General features: G+C 35.6%; 1 protein-coding gene across 1 annotated transcript; it reads right to left on the reverse strand.

Annotated features, from left to right (window-relative positions):
- Positions 1-914: 914 nt before the first annotated feature.
- Positions 915-12,007, reverse strand: LOC149780483 (beta-1,3-glucan-binding protein-like). The gene is made up of 9 exons (XM_089936387.1): positions 11,847-12,007; positions 8,772-8,852; positions 7,837-7,968; positions 6,906-7,033; positions 4,204-4,278; positions 3,205-3,271; positions 2,503-2,670; positions 1,407-1,484; positions 915-1,081 (listed from the first exon to the last, which is right to left on the reverse strand). The coding sequence occupies exons 1-9, from the start codon at positions 11,962-11,964 to the stop codon at positions 930-932; spliced, it is 999 nt and encodes a 332-aa protein (XP_089792513.1). The 5' UTR covers positions 11,965-12,007; the 3' UTR covers positions 915-929.
- Positions 12,008-14,521: the final 2,514 nt, after the last annotated feature.

Below are 14,521 nucleotides of genomic sequence, written 5' to 3' on the forward strand. Positions count from 1 at the left end.
AGAAATGTTATATTATATAATTGTGATACATCAGCCCTACTGGTATATCATCACATTCAAAATTGGAATTCTTTCGGAAAACCACTGGTTTCATTCGGAACATTCGATATTTCGGACTTCTGATAGATCCTTTAGGATTAGTTTTAATTTAATTCACGCTACTTTCAGTCACATTTAAGTTTTCACTTTGTATTCTAGGGAGGTAAACGATTTGATAAATTGTACTGAACGGATAGATATATATCTGTAGTCTTCAAGGTGCTAATGTACCAGTTCTTTTGATTGACCACAATGATGTAATCCATAATGTCTATGAATGAGTCCTCAATAATCCCACAGAAGCGTTTTAGTCCAAAATGACAATGAGCACTTTCTAATTTCATTGAATAATTTGAATAAATACTTCCTCTTAGATTATATCTGAACACAATAGTAAATGCTTCCACAGACTGAACTTAAAGTAATAATTGAGACTTTGCGTACAACCTCTATTTCTATACAAACTGTCACCCGACACATGACGTAACAGAATGTCCTGGATGTGGGTGATTCCTAATGGAAATAAAAATTGCAAAATATTTTCAACAAGCTCGCTTCGAGAACCATCTAAGGTCGTAATTATGGCTGTGTTCTGAACCCAAATTCAACTAAACGTCTGCAAAAGACTGACAGGTAGGGCAAAACACTACTCTCAGTCAAGGACAAAGGTCAACACACAGTATCAATGAATATGCATACCAATCAATATATATATATATATATATATATATATATATATATATATATATATATATATATATATATATATATATATATATATATAAGATTTAGTTCCTATCGGCAAGTCATGGCATCGTAACGAAATATCAGAAGGGAGATTCACCAGCGATGGTGCCCGTTGTTTTGTACACCTCGACAAATTTTAAAAACTATGGTACATGTATTGAAACAGTGAGGACCCACCTGCCTCCGTGTGTTTTCATGAAGCCGTTGTGACTCGCTGATGGTCCCCAGTGTAGTGTGGAGATCACCTCAGTGACACCATGGTTATGACCACTCGGATCATTGGCAACAGCATTCCCTATCAGAGAAAATAATATGTAACTACAGTGTCTATATATGTATGCATGGTCAAAAGGGTTTTAAAGTAATCCCTAAAAGAAATCGATGGATTGAAAACATCTTTCGAAATGATAAAATTCCCAAATAGATGGACAAAAATTTGACAGATCTGGGAAACAAATTATGTGTGCGAGTGAGTGTGTGTGTGCGCGCTAGCAGATTCGCACAAATTGGCTGAATTAAGAATATAAGGGAACTTCGATGATACAATTCAGAACTTAAGTCCTCCGGAAATTAAATGAACCCCAGGCAATTCTGTTGCTATAATAGGTAGTTTTGTGTACCTCTCGATTCCATCATGTCAATCTCACCGGATCGAGGCCACCCACCATATTTGGAATCCCTCGGGAGCATCCATATAGCTGAAATGAAAATCGAAAATAACAATCAGAAAACTGTTTGCACTGTACTGTAAGTCACAGCGTGATTCATATGTGCGTGAAAACAAGAACTTGTCAGCTTTTTTTTAAAGTATGTGTTTTCAAGGAGATATGTACACTTAGAACGCAAAATATTACATACGTGGTTAACCGCAACATGTCTTCACTTCCAGACAACTATAGCTCTAATCTAATATTTCTCCAAACTTCCCTTTAAGTCAGCTACACAAGCCGTAGTCCTAACTGCTGTTGACATTTAGCATCTCACGTCTAATACAGAAGGTTGTTTGATTCCAGTTCCGCGTCACAGAGGTTCAGATGGCTCATATGAAAGAGTAAGAACCTCAAAATCAATTCCAAAACAAAGGAAACTCTCTCTATGGAACATGAATAGAAACACAGACGATTTCATGCCATAAAGGACAGGGGAAGCGTGCATGCAATGTACAAACAAGACCTTCAAGGTATGAATTTCAACCTATTCACACACTGTGTTGAGTTTTCACTGTCTTTTGCTTTGGTATTTTCCGTCGGTATACCGCATAGACAGGATAATTAAATGCATATAGTATGATGACCCTGGACCCCTAATTTTAAGTGGAATGATCGATATCTTATTTCCCAAATGTGTAAAATTTGATCAAGAGGAGAAAGGAATTACTTTAACTAGCATATTCTAAAACCTTCTGAGAAGTGAGGAGTTCCACAAGATCCTGTTCATTACCAAATCAAAAGGTCCGTTATTTATAAAGTCCGGTTTGATTGACTTAAAAGGAAAAATACTATTTAAAGGCATGCTCAGAACTTTATTAACCTCCAACTCAGGCAATCTACCTACTAATCTAAACATGTAAAGCAACAAAACATTTGGTGAAAGCACATAAACAATTTATGTGCGATCCAACAAACCAAGAGTTATTCGGCAGAATGAAATTATCAACTTCCGGATATTGCATTCTATGATAAAGAAATCACTGAGAATGTGTGGCATTGAACGAACCTGGCCAGATCCAATCTCCTTTAGGAATCCTGGCTCTAACCTCAACCTTGCCGTACCGGATGGTGTGCTTGGACTTGATCTTGGCAGACATAACTGGAGGGAGCAAACCGTTGTGTCCGTCCCGACTGCATCCGTTATTGGCTGTGTTGGTACAGGTTCCGTACATTTCTAAAGTGTAAGTACCATTTATAAATGAGAACATATTAAGTACATGGAATCGCTTATAAAAATTGGCGGTTATTGTCCATACATAACTAATAATAGAAATAGTTTTAAAAAAAGTTAAACTTTCAATAATACTGCTTTCCACAACCGATGATCTCCAAAAGCATTAGAATGACTAAGCTTTACAACAATATGATACAAGCATTACGACAGAAACACATACACACAGAAACAAACAAACACACCCAAAGTGCATACTACCTTCAATTACGTATTGACAAATACACGGTGCTTAAACTAATATACTTTTCGTTTTCATTTTACTTTGTAAATCGGGTCAATTTGTGTACATGACATCTGTCATAAATATCCTGCATCTGTACTACGGACGGATATTTTGGTCACTGGAAGAAGTACGTATTTGGATGGGTTCGTGAAATATATATTACAAACCAAATAAAAGTCTGACAAGGAGCAAAATGTTTCATCAATGTGTACAGAGAGAGAGAGAGAGAGAGAGAACACTCAAGTACTCACGATGCAAATCCATCACTCCTGTCGTCAATTTATGTTCATCAAATCTCGCATCATTTATCGTCAATGTCTGCCGACAATAGAAAGAAATACGTGTACGTACAAATTCTAGCATACAAAATGATATTCGTGCAATTCAGTCCCTAGAACAACTTTCTATGCATTTGAAGTATATATATTTGGGTGGCTCCAAAATGCAAGAGAATATTTCGTTTTGTCGCCATATTATGCGATTTTATCTGCCTAAACAGCTATCGTACATGAATAATTGCGATGTATGTTGCTAAAAATCAATTAGAACCGAACTGATTGGTAGATCTTTCAGATAATCTCCATCTAAACTTATTACGTCGTTTTTGTCAATGTCAGCATCTATGCGAGGGAATGGAAACTGAAGATGCATTGAGGCTGTGGTTGCAAAACGCGTAGACTTTATCCAGAATGTATGTTAAGAGCACGTGGGGTTGTTTTGAAAAAGGAAAAGTGGAGTTTTCTTGAAAACACAGTTTCAGGTTTACACACCGTCCACAGCTAAATAAAATGTGTAGACCCTTCATTAGATTCTTCTATGATTGACTCTCCCTCAGTATAATGCTTTTCTTTAGACCTAAATCTTTGTTGGAAACTACTTTTGGAATTATGTTGTGTGGATACTGTCAGTACTTACGTGGGATTGAAACTGCATTTAAAATTCATATCACACCAAAAGAAACAATTCTATACCACGCATTTTTTGAGCAATACAGTACACTATAACCCCAACGCGTTATAAAGCTTCCACAACAATCCGATGCCTCCCATCCATCTGGCAAAAATAGACCTTTACCTTATTAAGTGTTATTTTCCTTTCTTATTATATAATTTTAGGGTAGCCGATTAATATATATATATATATGTGTGTGTGTGTGTGAGAGAGAGAGAGAGAGAAAGGGAGGGAGGGAGAGACGGACACGGCGGTTCTTCTATTTTATAAACATTATATGTTTGGATTCTGTTACTTACAGGCTTGAGGAAAAGATGACCATCTCTAATAAAGGCGTTTGGCCTGGCCGGTGTGTACACCTGAAACTCCCCGTTCTGAAAAAAAATAATATATATATATATATATATATATATATATATATATATATATATATATATATATATATATATATATATATATATATATATGCATGCATGTATGTATGTATTAGTAGCCTTTCATGTCATATTGACAAAATAGGAACTAAAGGTACAGTTAATAAATGTTAAAATGAATTACATGCAAATTTAGGAAGATGGAAGATAAACCCTTCCAAATAAATGAAAAGGGACCTGTGACAATCTACAATGTAAAGTGTACAGATGTTACATTTCTATGCAAATGTATCTGAAGTAAATGATGAAAGTAACACGTGCATAATCCTTAAAGCATATGGTGACAATTGTTTGCATCAACCACACACCCTCAAAATGCCCAAGATCGTCTCGATCGGTAAATCAATGTTGGAAATAATTTAAAATCCTGTATTGCCAAAACTTCAGCTTGATTACCCCTCCCCCAACCATTATATTTGATCTGTACAAGTTTATATAGTACACAAAAATACTCTCCTTTTCAGAGTAAATTTAATAAAATCAGTACTTCCTGTCGTAATCATACGTAGCCAAAGTAGTATGTACTGATGGCTTTCTTTTCGTGTATATCTGTGTTATTGTATGATTGCAGTGTATATATGTGTTATTGTATGATTGCAGTTTGACACAACTGATCATTTGAATCAATCAAATCAATCAATCCTCTCTGGTGCTTGAGGCGACAGCAAGGGAGCACCATTTTGGTCTGTCGGCTGCTGTTATGGGGGCGGTCTGCAGGGTGAGGCCTCTGGTCTTGAGTTCTCGCTCCACGGTTCGGCGCCAGGTCTCTTTGGGTCGTTTGATCGTTTGAGTATAGCTCTCAAAGTCACTTCGGTGTTTCTCGAGCAATTATTTCAAAGTTAGCAGAATTACTAATGAACTTTGAAATAGAACTTGATTACTTCGTTGTTATATGATGAGGTGTGGTTTATGGTATGGTCTATGCTTGCCAGGAGTGTCATAGACTGGTTATTCTGTTTTGCTTTTAAAAAAAAAATGAAAACAGGAGAAAAGTTGATGGCCATCGCAAAATGCGTGCTCTGTGGACATGGTGTCTGATTCAGGTTGTAAGTAGGGAGAAATAGTATTACTTCAATAGCTTAGTATCGCAAATTTCTCACATTTCCTTCTCCACCACCAACCCCAACCCCCTCTCATTTTACTATCCCTATACAGTTACTTATGGGCAAGATTCCAATATCCATTATGCAGTTGATGTGCCATTTTGATATGACTATGCATTTATGTACAAATTTTTTTTTTCAAAGTAACAAAAAATCAAAACTATCACTCTTCACTCAATTTATAGCACCGTAACATATTAAAAGATAATTTACAATTCATTCCGTGCTATAGTACCGTAACACATTAAAATATAATTTTCAATTCATTCCGTGCTATAGTACCGTGAAATATCTCTGATTTTAACCTAAGATTAAGATCACATGCTTTGGTGTAGTCCTATTTTTTTCGGTTTGAGCCCCTACCCCAGGGTCCATGTGGTCAGAAAGACACAATATTATCCATCACATATCTTGAGTTATTGAAGAACCGTAGCAAAAGAAGAAAACAAAACGTAATCCACAGACAAAGGGCATAGATGTATGTTCGACCCTTTTTGGTGGCTCTGATAGGTTGGGGATGGCTAGGCTTGCACTAAAATTAGAAAATGTATAGTTAGACTATATCCGATTTGCAACTTACTGACTTTTACAACGCGTGTTGAACAGGGAAACGTTTAAGCAATTACAAAGCTCTCAAAAGCCTTCGATTAAGTGCCAAAGACAACTTGATTTAATAATAACCTATTTTTAACCTTTTCTTCTAGGTCTTTTTAAATTGGCTACGGGATAAAAATTAATTTCATGCATACATGCTCCAAAAGACTTTTGATATACGCACATGGTATTACGTCTTTGTTATATTTCGTTTTCTTTATCCAACTGCCTTCTTTGACCCAGCATCCCACCCACCAGAAAGACCATAGGGACACCGTGAACAACACTACATGCACTGCATATATTCTGTATTTTAAAACTGTACCTACATTAAAATAAAAAATATAACCAATATACAAGAAAAAAGCATTCGTTGTGTGTTTTCTGTTAACTCTGCCTCTGTGCGGCGATTACAGAGACAATGCAAGACCTTGCTGCAAATATACACCTTATAACAGAGACACCTGCCACGTTTTACTGCTGTATCACGGACGCTAAAATACGATATTAGTTTTTGGATTTACAGAAAACGTAACGGATACCGAGGTCAATTAAAATGCCCGCCATTGCAAACAAGATGCAAAAAATAAGATTCAGGCTTCGGTGTAAATACGTCTTCCAGAATCGACCCGTTGGTGTGAGCTTTCGGTGGACTATTCGTTTAAGCGATAAATATACATTGCATTTTGCATGCATCTTAATTTCATGATTTGGCAAAGTATCTCGTTGACATGACCAAGCAAATTGTTTGCACATTGCTATTATATATTTCTCAGATGGTCTAGGCCTGAAAAACTATACTAATTCAAGGTAAATTGACATGTCATGTTGGTCTAGTAACACAAATGAAAAACATGAAAAATTACATACATGACCCCCATACATGGAGACTTCATAGTCCCAGTGGTTCCTATCAGGTTGGTCACCGTGGTCAAAGTCGTCACGGAAGACGACCGTGCCTCTCCGAACAGCATTTTTGGGATAAAAGAGTTTTGGTTCTAAAAGAATTGAAAGGATTTCATATTTTAATAACATTTATAATATGCATCTATTATGTCATTTTATCCTTAGCTTCTAATAAAGTATTCAGAGAAAAGGATTACCATTTTCCGTTATTGATTACAATGTAACCTAATTTTATATAGGTAATAGGGTAACTGCTGGTCTCATAAATGGATAATTGCATCATTGCAAAGTGCGGAAATGGGTCATAGCATTCCCTAATATATCTCGGAAATGGGTAATAGCATATCCTAGCAGAATTAGGAAATGCATTCACTAGAGATTTCAGAAATGAGTAATAATATTCGCTACAGATCTCGGCACTGGGTATCAGCATTCGCCACATACTTCAGAAAAGTGTACTGATATTCACTACAGGTCTCATAACACGTTCACTTGCTTGAATTTTTTAAGTTGATTTTACATCAAAATATTTATAAAGAAGTAAATTTGAAATTGGCTCAAACTCTTACTTTACTTGCCATTCTATTTATAATATTAGCATAGGCTTATTAAATGATGTTGAACATATCAGAAAGTACATCCACAATGCATATTTATCATCTGAACTATTTAAGAAAAAAGGTTCTTGTTCATGTCATAGTTTAATTCTTTGTTGTTGAAGTAAAATGACAGACAGAGTCCTTTCGGCACGCCTCTTGTATACACTCTAAATATAAGTCGTCAAGATTGGTAAAAACGTAATAGGTTTTCGGTACTGCATTGGATCCAGGTCGCTGTAAACGATCTTCATTCAACATGTCGAAGTCAAATGCATGATAAGTTAGTGCTTACATACCTAACCATTCCAGGAAACTGCCGATGGGAAAGTGTATGAGTTTTCCTTCAACTTCAGCCACAAGCCGATATAGAAGCTTTTCTCCCTCGTCTATCTTGAAGTTGTTATTCCAATGGTACCACATCCCATTTACTGAATTAAAAAAATGACAGTTACAGAATTTAAAACAATGTTGGGTCGATTTAAAAAGAAAAAACGTTTCTATCATTAAAAATGTTTAGCCCCTTTTAATAATAATAATAATAATACTAATAATGTACCAAACATAAGATGTGTGCTATTTAGTGATTTGTGTTAATTTTTGTATTATGTGAATCCATTTTTAAAGATATTTCTCAAAACGAGTAATTAGTCAACTGCTATCAGCAGACTTCATAAAGCACCCTATTCACGAGACGTAATAATTTCTTATCATCATAAAATTATCTGGATATTCTCAAGTGTGAGTATCAAGTCATGTGAGATGGGAATATGTGTGTGTGTGTGTGTGTGTGTGTGTGTATTCGGTGTTTGGATCATATTTCCTACCAAATGACATGAAATACAGAACAAAGACTTAGAACAGCATGTTAATAATGTAAAGCTGGGAAAAACCATGTGCGTGTGAAATTTGAGGTTTGTGAATGTGTGGTCGTTATTATCAATAATCGAAAATTATATTTGATATTATCGCATTTAATAACCTTTCAGTTTATAACGACTGTTCTCTTTATGTCATTGGAAACAGAGGAGACGTCGTCTTCAAGTCAGCTTCAAGCAAGTGTTCAACATTGCTTGCTTCGCTGTGAGGTGTAATAATAATAATAATAATGATAATTGATTATGATGATAATAAGTGACGTTACATTGGTTTATTCTGTTGCAATTCTTGATTATGACGATGATAACTTTAAAATCTATTTTTGCATGATTAACCTAAAGAATGAATTCCTTACCCGCTTGCTGGAAGACGCCAACCACTGTGTCTTTCTCGTTCTTTCCGTAGATGACATGAAGAAACCGGAGGCCAGGAATATCTGAAAGACAATGTTTACTGTTATCCAGTTTCAACTTGGAATCACATTCCGAAAACATGTATTATCGGATTACTGTAATCCTGGCTAATGTTTGAATTTCTGTGCCTACATGAATTAACGGATTAATTTTGTTTTAAATAACCACTGGTCATAGCCATAAAGTCATAGAATATACAAGGATCTTTCTTGGAGATGCAAAAGCTCACGCTGTAAGCAAAGCCTGAAATTGTCGACCCACGCACGGCTCCAAGCGGGGACTTGTCTCTTCTTCTTTTTTTTTTTTTTTTTTTTTTTTTTCTTAAATTGGAGATGGGCAGCTGGGTGTAATTCAATCAGGAACTCGAAAGTCAATATTCACAGTTAAAACGAAAAAGAATGGTGTACAAGACTGTGTTATGGGTGTGTAGATCTGTGCCAGCAATGAGGATATTTATTTTAATGGTAAGTTAAAGGTAAATCTGAGCAACCAACCTAATTTTATTTCCATTTCGCGCAATACAGAAGGCATAATATTCTCATATCCATTCGTTCGTCGGACTCTCCATCTGTCACACTCTAACTTGTATATTATTTAAGATATATTAATATCACTTGAATAATAACAGAAATGATTGCTCTCGACTTCATCCATAAGCTCTTATACTGACAAGAGCATCCTTGAGAAAGAAAAATTGAGATTTTTCTCTTCTTGTTTAGGTCAATGTTGGTGGAAATAATCGACGGGAAATGCAACGGAGTTGATTTATCGGTAAGCTCTACTTCATTGGCGTATAAACATTCCCTGAGTATTTTCACACCTGAAGATGTAGTCTGCGACCGAATATTTTAACTTTTTAATGCTATAATGCTAAGATGACTTCGAGCTGGAATTGATACATCAAAGCGGTTCCAAATGTCAAATTCTGGCAAGTCTCCTTTTCATTTTGATGAAAAATGTATGTATGTATGTATGTATGTATGTATATATATATATATATATATATATATATATATATATATATATATATATATATATATATATATATATATATACGCATGTGAAGAAAGCAACGTATACAAAAGTTAAACGATTTAAATTTAGTTACGAGAGGTTCGTTAATTTTACCTACTACACATGGTACTAATGATAAAAAAAAAACAGCGTAGATGATGACCCCAAAACAAATACTAAAAACAGGACATGACACTTCCAGTATTCCAATCTTATCTTTATGACACTGATGTTTGTAATTTATTAAAATGAAAACAGCCATTTAATTCTAATACATTTTCCCGATCTGTCATAGCGTACCATGGTACTTTTCATTTGTTTAGTGTTTTAATATTGATCGTGAGCGAATTATTTTGTGTGATCACATGACTATGTAACTACTGAAACATATACTGTGAAATAATGATAATCATTTTAAACATTTTTACAGTGAACACACACACACACACACACGTACCTTTAAACGTATTATGCTTGGTCATTTGGGTTTTGTTACAATACCAATCCTCTAATTGTTTAATTGAGGTTTTCATTAATTAAATCCAGTTATTATTAAAATGTCCATCTGTTCTTTTTCTTTTTTCTTTCCTTTTTATTATCTTCTTCCTCTTTATAACCTGCACTTTTACATTCTAATAATGATCATAAATTCTATACTTAAGCACATTTTATCGGCTGTGTCAAATCTATATTTACTTTAAAGCTTTGAGACCTCGTACATATCTGTCATTGTCTGAATTTTATCAGATAAGATTTGACCTAGATCCAAAGTTTATCAATGATATGAACTTTGACTTCGACCATGATAATCCTCACAAGAGCAATATCTGGGATTCTACTTTTCATCTAGAGTCAACAGCTGACTTTGCTTAATGAATCTCTTAGTGCGAAAGCATTTTCTTTGTCAACTCAAACTCGAATGACAAAATCAAGTGTTGCAATAACAGAAGCCTAATATTAAACACTGTAACACCTCAATTAATTTGTAAAACACAAATCTGCAGTCAGAAAGTTTTGGATCACACTGAATCTAAGGTAATATTTATCTTTTAGTAATGAAACTGACATATCCATTATCTTTTGGTGATAAAAAGCCTTTCCTAATTTCTTGCTCAACAGCAAATCATTCGAAATCACTATCTTGCGTCAAAAGTATATGGCTGTTTCTCTTTTTCATTTTCTTTCCTGAAATATCCTGGTTGAATTCATACGAAAAAGGAGTAAATGTACAGAGTCAGATACATTCCCCTGAACCAGACACTGATGGAACGCAAAATTTGGTCAGATTTATTTACAGCGGTGGTCAGTGCAAAGAAGCCAGTCTGATTAGTATTGGGAAAGCTTTATCCAGTGAAGCTTGTGTGGACAGACTGCGGAGGATATTGGCATCGAAGGAGTCGGTATAATTACATACACCAAAAATCTAAACTTTGGAATACCTTTAGACCGTATACCACATTAATGGTTTCCATGAATGTATTCTAATAAAGTGTTATTACTTTCAAGACACAATACATAATGATGCATCAAAACACTTATCAAAAAATCAATTTTCTAACGTTATATACTGATTCCAGCCGTTGACGAAAATGTGTCAATATTGAAGTGAAACTTATCCAAGAATGACCTTCAAAACAATTTCTTCTTCGATGGTGCAGTTATATTAAATATTCCATTTGACTAGCTGAGAATTTCGAAGGGATTGTGGGGAAGAGGTCGACGTTTCAGTAAAACCTCCCTTTTCTGGTTATACTTTTCTATTTTTCATTCGGAAAGAACGAAACATAGCCAATTTATGCCAAACTAACAAACCAATTGGCAAAATCAAACAATCCTAGAAAAGATAGATTTGTAATAATTATCGCTCCAACTTAAGTGCAAAATACGAGACACATTCATCATATGTTTGAAGGCAATGACATTAGTTCAATCTAAATAATCTGTGCTCAAACGCATAGCATTGATACTACATTCTTTTCCACAAAAAAATCACTAAGAACTACCTTCCAGCATGAATCCAACTCCATTCTCATAGCTGGAGATTTTGGGGAGCGGCAGATCATTGGCCCTGGTCGACAAGACTGACAGGATGTTCAGCAACAGGACACAGATGAGGATCATTTTGTGTGTCTCGCTTTCAATGACATCTGCACGAGATGTGATTCTGCCTCATTGGAACTGTGCTTTATTACCATTATCGATAACCTACGTAGCATAATACGTCATAACTACCGTATTTACTATGATATATGTCCACTAATCTATAACAAAACAATAAAGCGAATGAATACACAGCAACATTCAGGTTAGGATGATATCTAACATTATGTATATGTCCTCTTAATGTTTTATTCGAAGCAATGTTGAGTATCATATAAAACATTTAAATCTTGAATTCTGAAATTCGTACGTTTTGATCGTAATAACCTGTGGTCATGCAGGCATGCCCTAAATCTTAGAACGAATTGAAAACATGCAAAAGAAGTGCGTAGTTATTGGTTATCCTATAATGTTCATTCCCATTTTCAAAATTTTGGTGACCCACGACTAGTTCGTACTGATAGTGTAACTGATATTCCACTGATGGGCATTATCAAGTGCAATGTTAATTAATGACGTCCGATATTGTCTCAGTGCTTCAATCAAAATGGCCGTATTAGAGACATACATACCGAAAGAGAGGCGATGATTTAGAGAATTTTGAAATAACTTAGACAACACAGACATACACATGGCTCGCATTTGAGGTGCCAACATGTATATGAAGAATATAAAAAAAAATTGATGAAATATGTATTAAAAATGGTACAGCTTAACAATGTAGTACCTTCTGACGTGTATTTGACCATGCCCCATTTATAAATGGTTCTGCCAACTAACTGACGATTTGTAAACAGTCACTACAGTCATTTCTAATCATTTGGTTTTGTGGAGGTTTGAGGAAAAGAAAACTGTCTTATTGTACCACCATGCTTCTATTATAAATGTATCTCACATAGGTAGAATTATAAGCAGATTCTTTCCAATTTTGAAGAAACGTGTCGGATATGTGTATTTTTAGCTATGGTGCTTTTCAAAAGGATCTGTTAATAAATATTAATTACACAATATAGAGGAAACCATTGACGGAATTTAAATTATGTTCATGATTGAGATGTAGTGATGTAGCATGACTGAGATGTAGTGGTGTAGCATGACTGAGATGTAGTGGTGTAGCATATCTGAGATGTAGTGGTGTAGCATGATTGAGATGTAGTGGTGTAGCATGACTGAGATGAAGTGGTGTAGCATAACTGAGATGTAATGGTGTAGAATGATGAGATGTAGTGGTGTAGCATAACTGAGATGTAGTGGTGTAGCATGATTGAGATGTAGTGGTGTAGCATGACTGAGATGCAATGGTGTAGCATGACTGAGATGTAGTGGTGTAGCATGACTGAGATATAATGGTGTAGCATGATGAGATGTAGTGGTGTAGCATAACTGAGATGTAGTGGTGTAGCATGATTGAGATGTAGTGGTGTAGCATATCTGAGATATAGTGGTGTAGCATGACTGAGATGTAATGGTTTAGCATGATTGAGATGTAGTGGTGTAGCATGACTGAGATATAGTGGTGTAGCATGACTGAGATGTAGTGGTGTAGCATGACTGAGACGTAGTGGTGTAGCATGACTGAGATGTAATGGTGTAACGTGGCTGAGATGTTGTGGTGTTTCATCACATAGACGTAGTTGTGTAGCATGACTAAGATGTGGTACAGTGGCATAACCGACATGTAGAGGTGTATCATGACTGCGATATAGTAGTGAAGCGTCACTTAGATGTAGTGGTGTCCCATGATTGAGATGTAGTGATGTAGTATGGCCGCGATATAGTGATGTAGCATGTCTGAGATATAGGGGCGTGGCTGTGACATGGCTGCGATGTAGTGGTGTGGTATGGCTGATATGTAGTGCTGTGGAATGACTGATATGTAGTGGTGTGGCTTGACTGCGATGTAGAAATGAAGCGTCACTGAGATGTAGTGGTGTCCCATGACTGAGATGTAGTGATATAACGTCACTGAGATTGAGTGGTTTAACAAGACTGAGATATAGTGACGTAGCATGACTGAGATGTAGGGGTGTGGCTGTGACATGGCTGACATGTAGTGGTGTGGTATGATTGATATGTAGTGGTGTAGCATGATTGACATGTAGCGGTGTGGCCTGACTGACATGTAATGGTGTGACATGACTGATATATAGTGGTGTGGCTTGGTTGACATGTAGTGGTGTGGCATGACTGACATATAGTGGTGTAGCATGACTGAAATGTATTGATGCAACAACACACACGACATTACCAAACTATGGTTCATTTCATGGCTAATGCGAGATACTACGTGTTATAATTTAGAACAATTCATTTCACAGCTTAATGACATCATGGTGTAGTACTTCTTTTTATTTTTATATAAAATAAAATCATTTAATTGGATCTGTATGCCCCAACACAAATGTAATCAAGCATTGTGATGATGATGATGATGATGATGATGATGATGATGATGATGATGATGAACATATTTGTGGAGGGTCAAAAATAACACTATTTTGTATGTTATTTCTAACTACATTAACACAACAGATATTTACAGGTAAAAATTTACATTTGCTGAGCAATGCAGAATTGA

Source organism: Sinohyriopsis cumingii, chromosome 16 (assembly GCF_028554795.1).
Source record: "Sinohyriopsis cumingii isolate HCF-2022 chromosome 16, ASM2855479v2, whole genome shotgun sequence".
Classification (NCBI taxonomy): domain Eukaryota; kingdom Metazoa; phylum Mollusca; class Bivalvia; order Unionida; family Unionidae; genus Sinohyriopsis; species Sinohyriopsis cumingii.

Bases quoted from the DNA above. Each gene is read 5' to 3' on its own strand.
- LOC149780483 (XM_089936387.1), bottom strand. From the start codon at position 11,964: ATGATCCTCATCTGTGTCCTGTTGCTGAACATCCTGTCAGTCTTGTCG. The intron at 7,034-7,836 runs GTATGTAAGCAC...CAATTCTTTTAG, and splicing joins CAGTTTCCTGGAATGGTTAG to AACCAAAACTCTTTTATCCC. The intron at 2,671-3,204 runs GTGAGTACTTGA...CTTACACTTTAG, and splicing joins AGGAGTGATGGATTTGCATC to AAATGTACGGAACCTGTACC.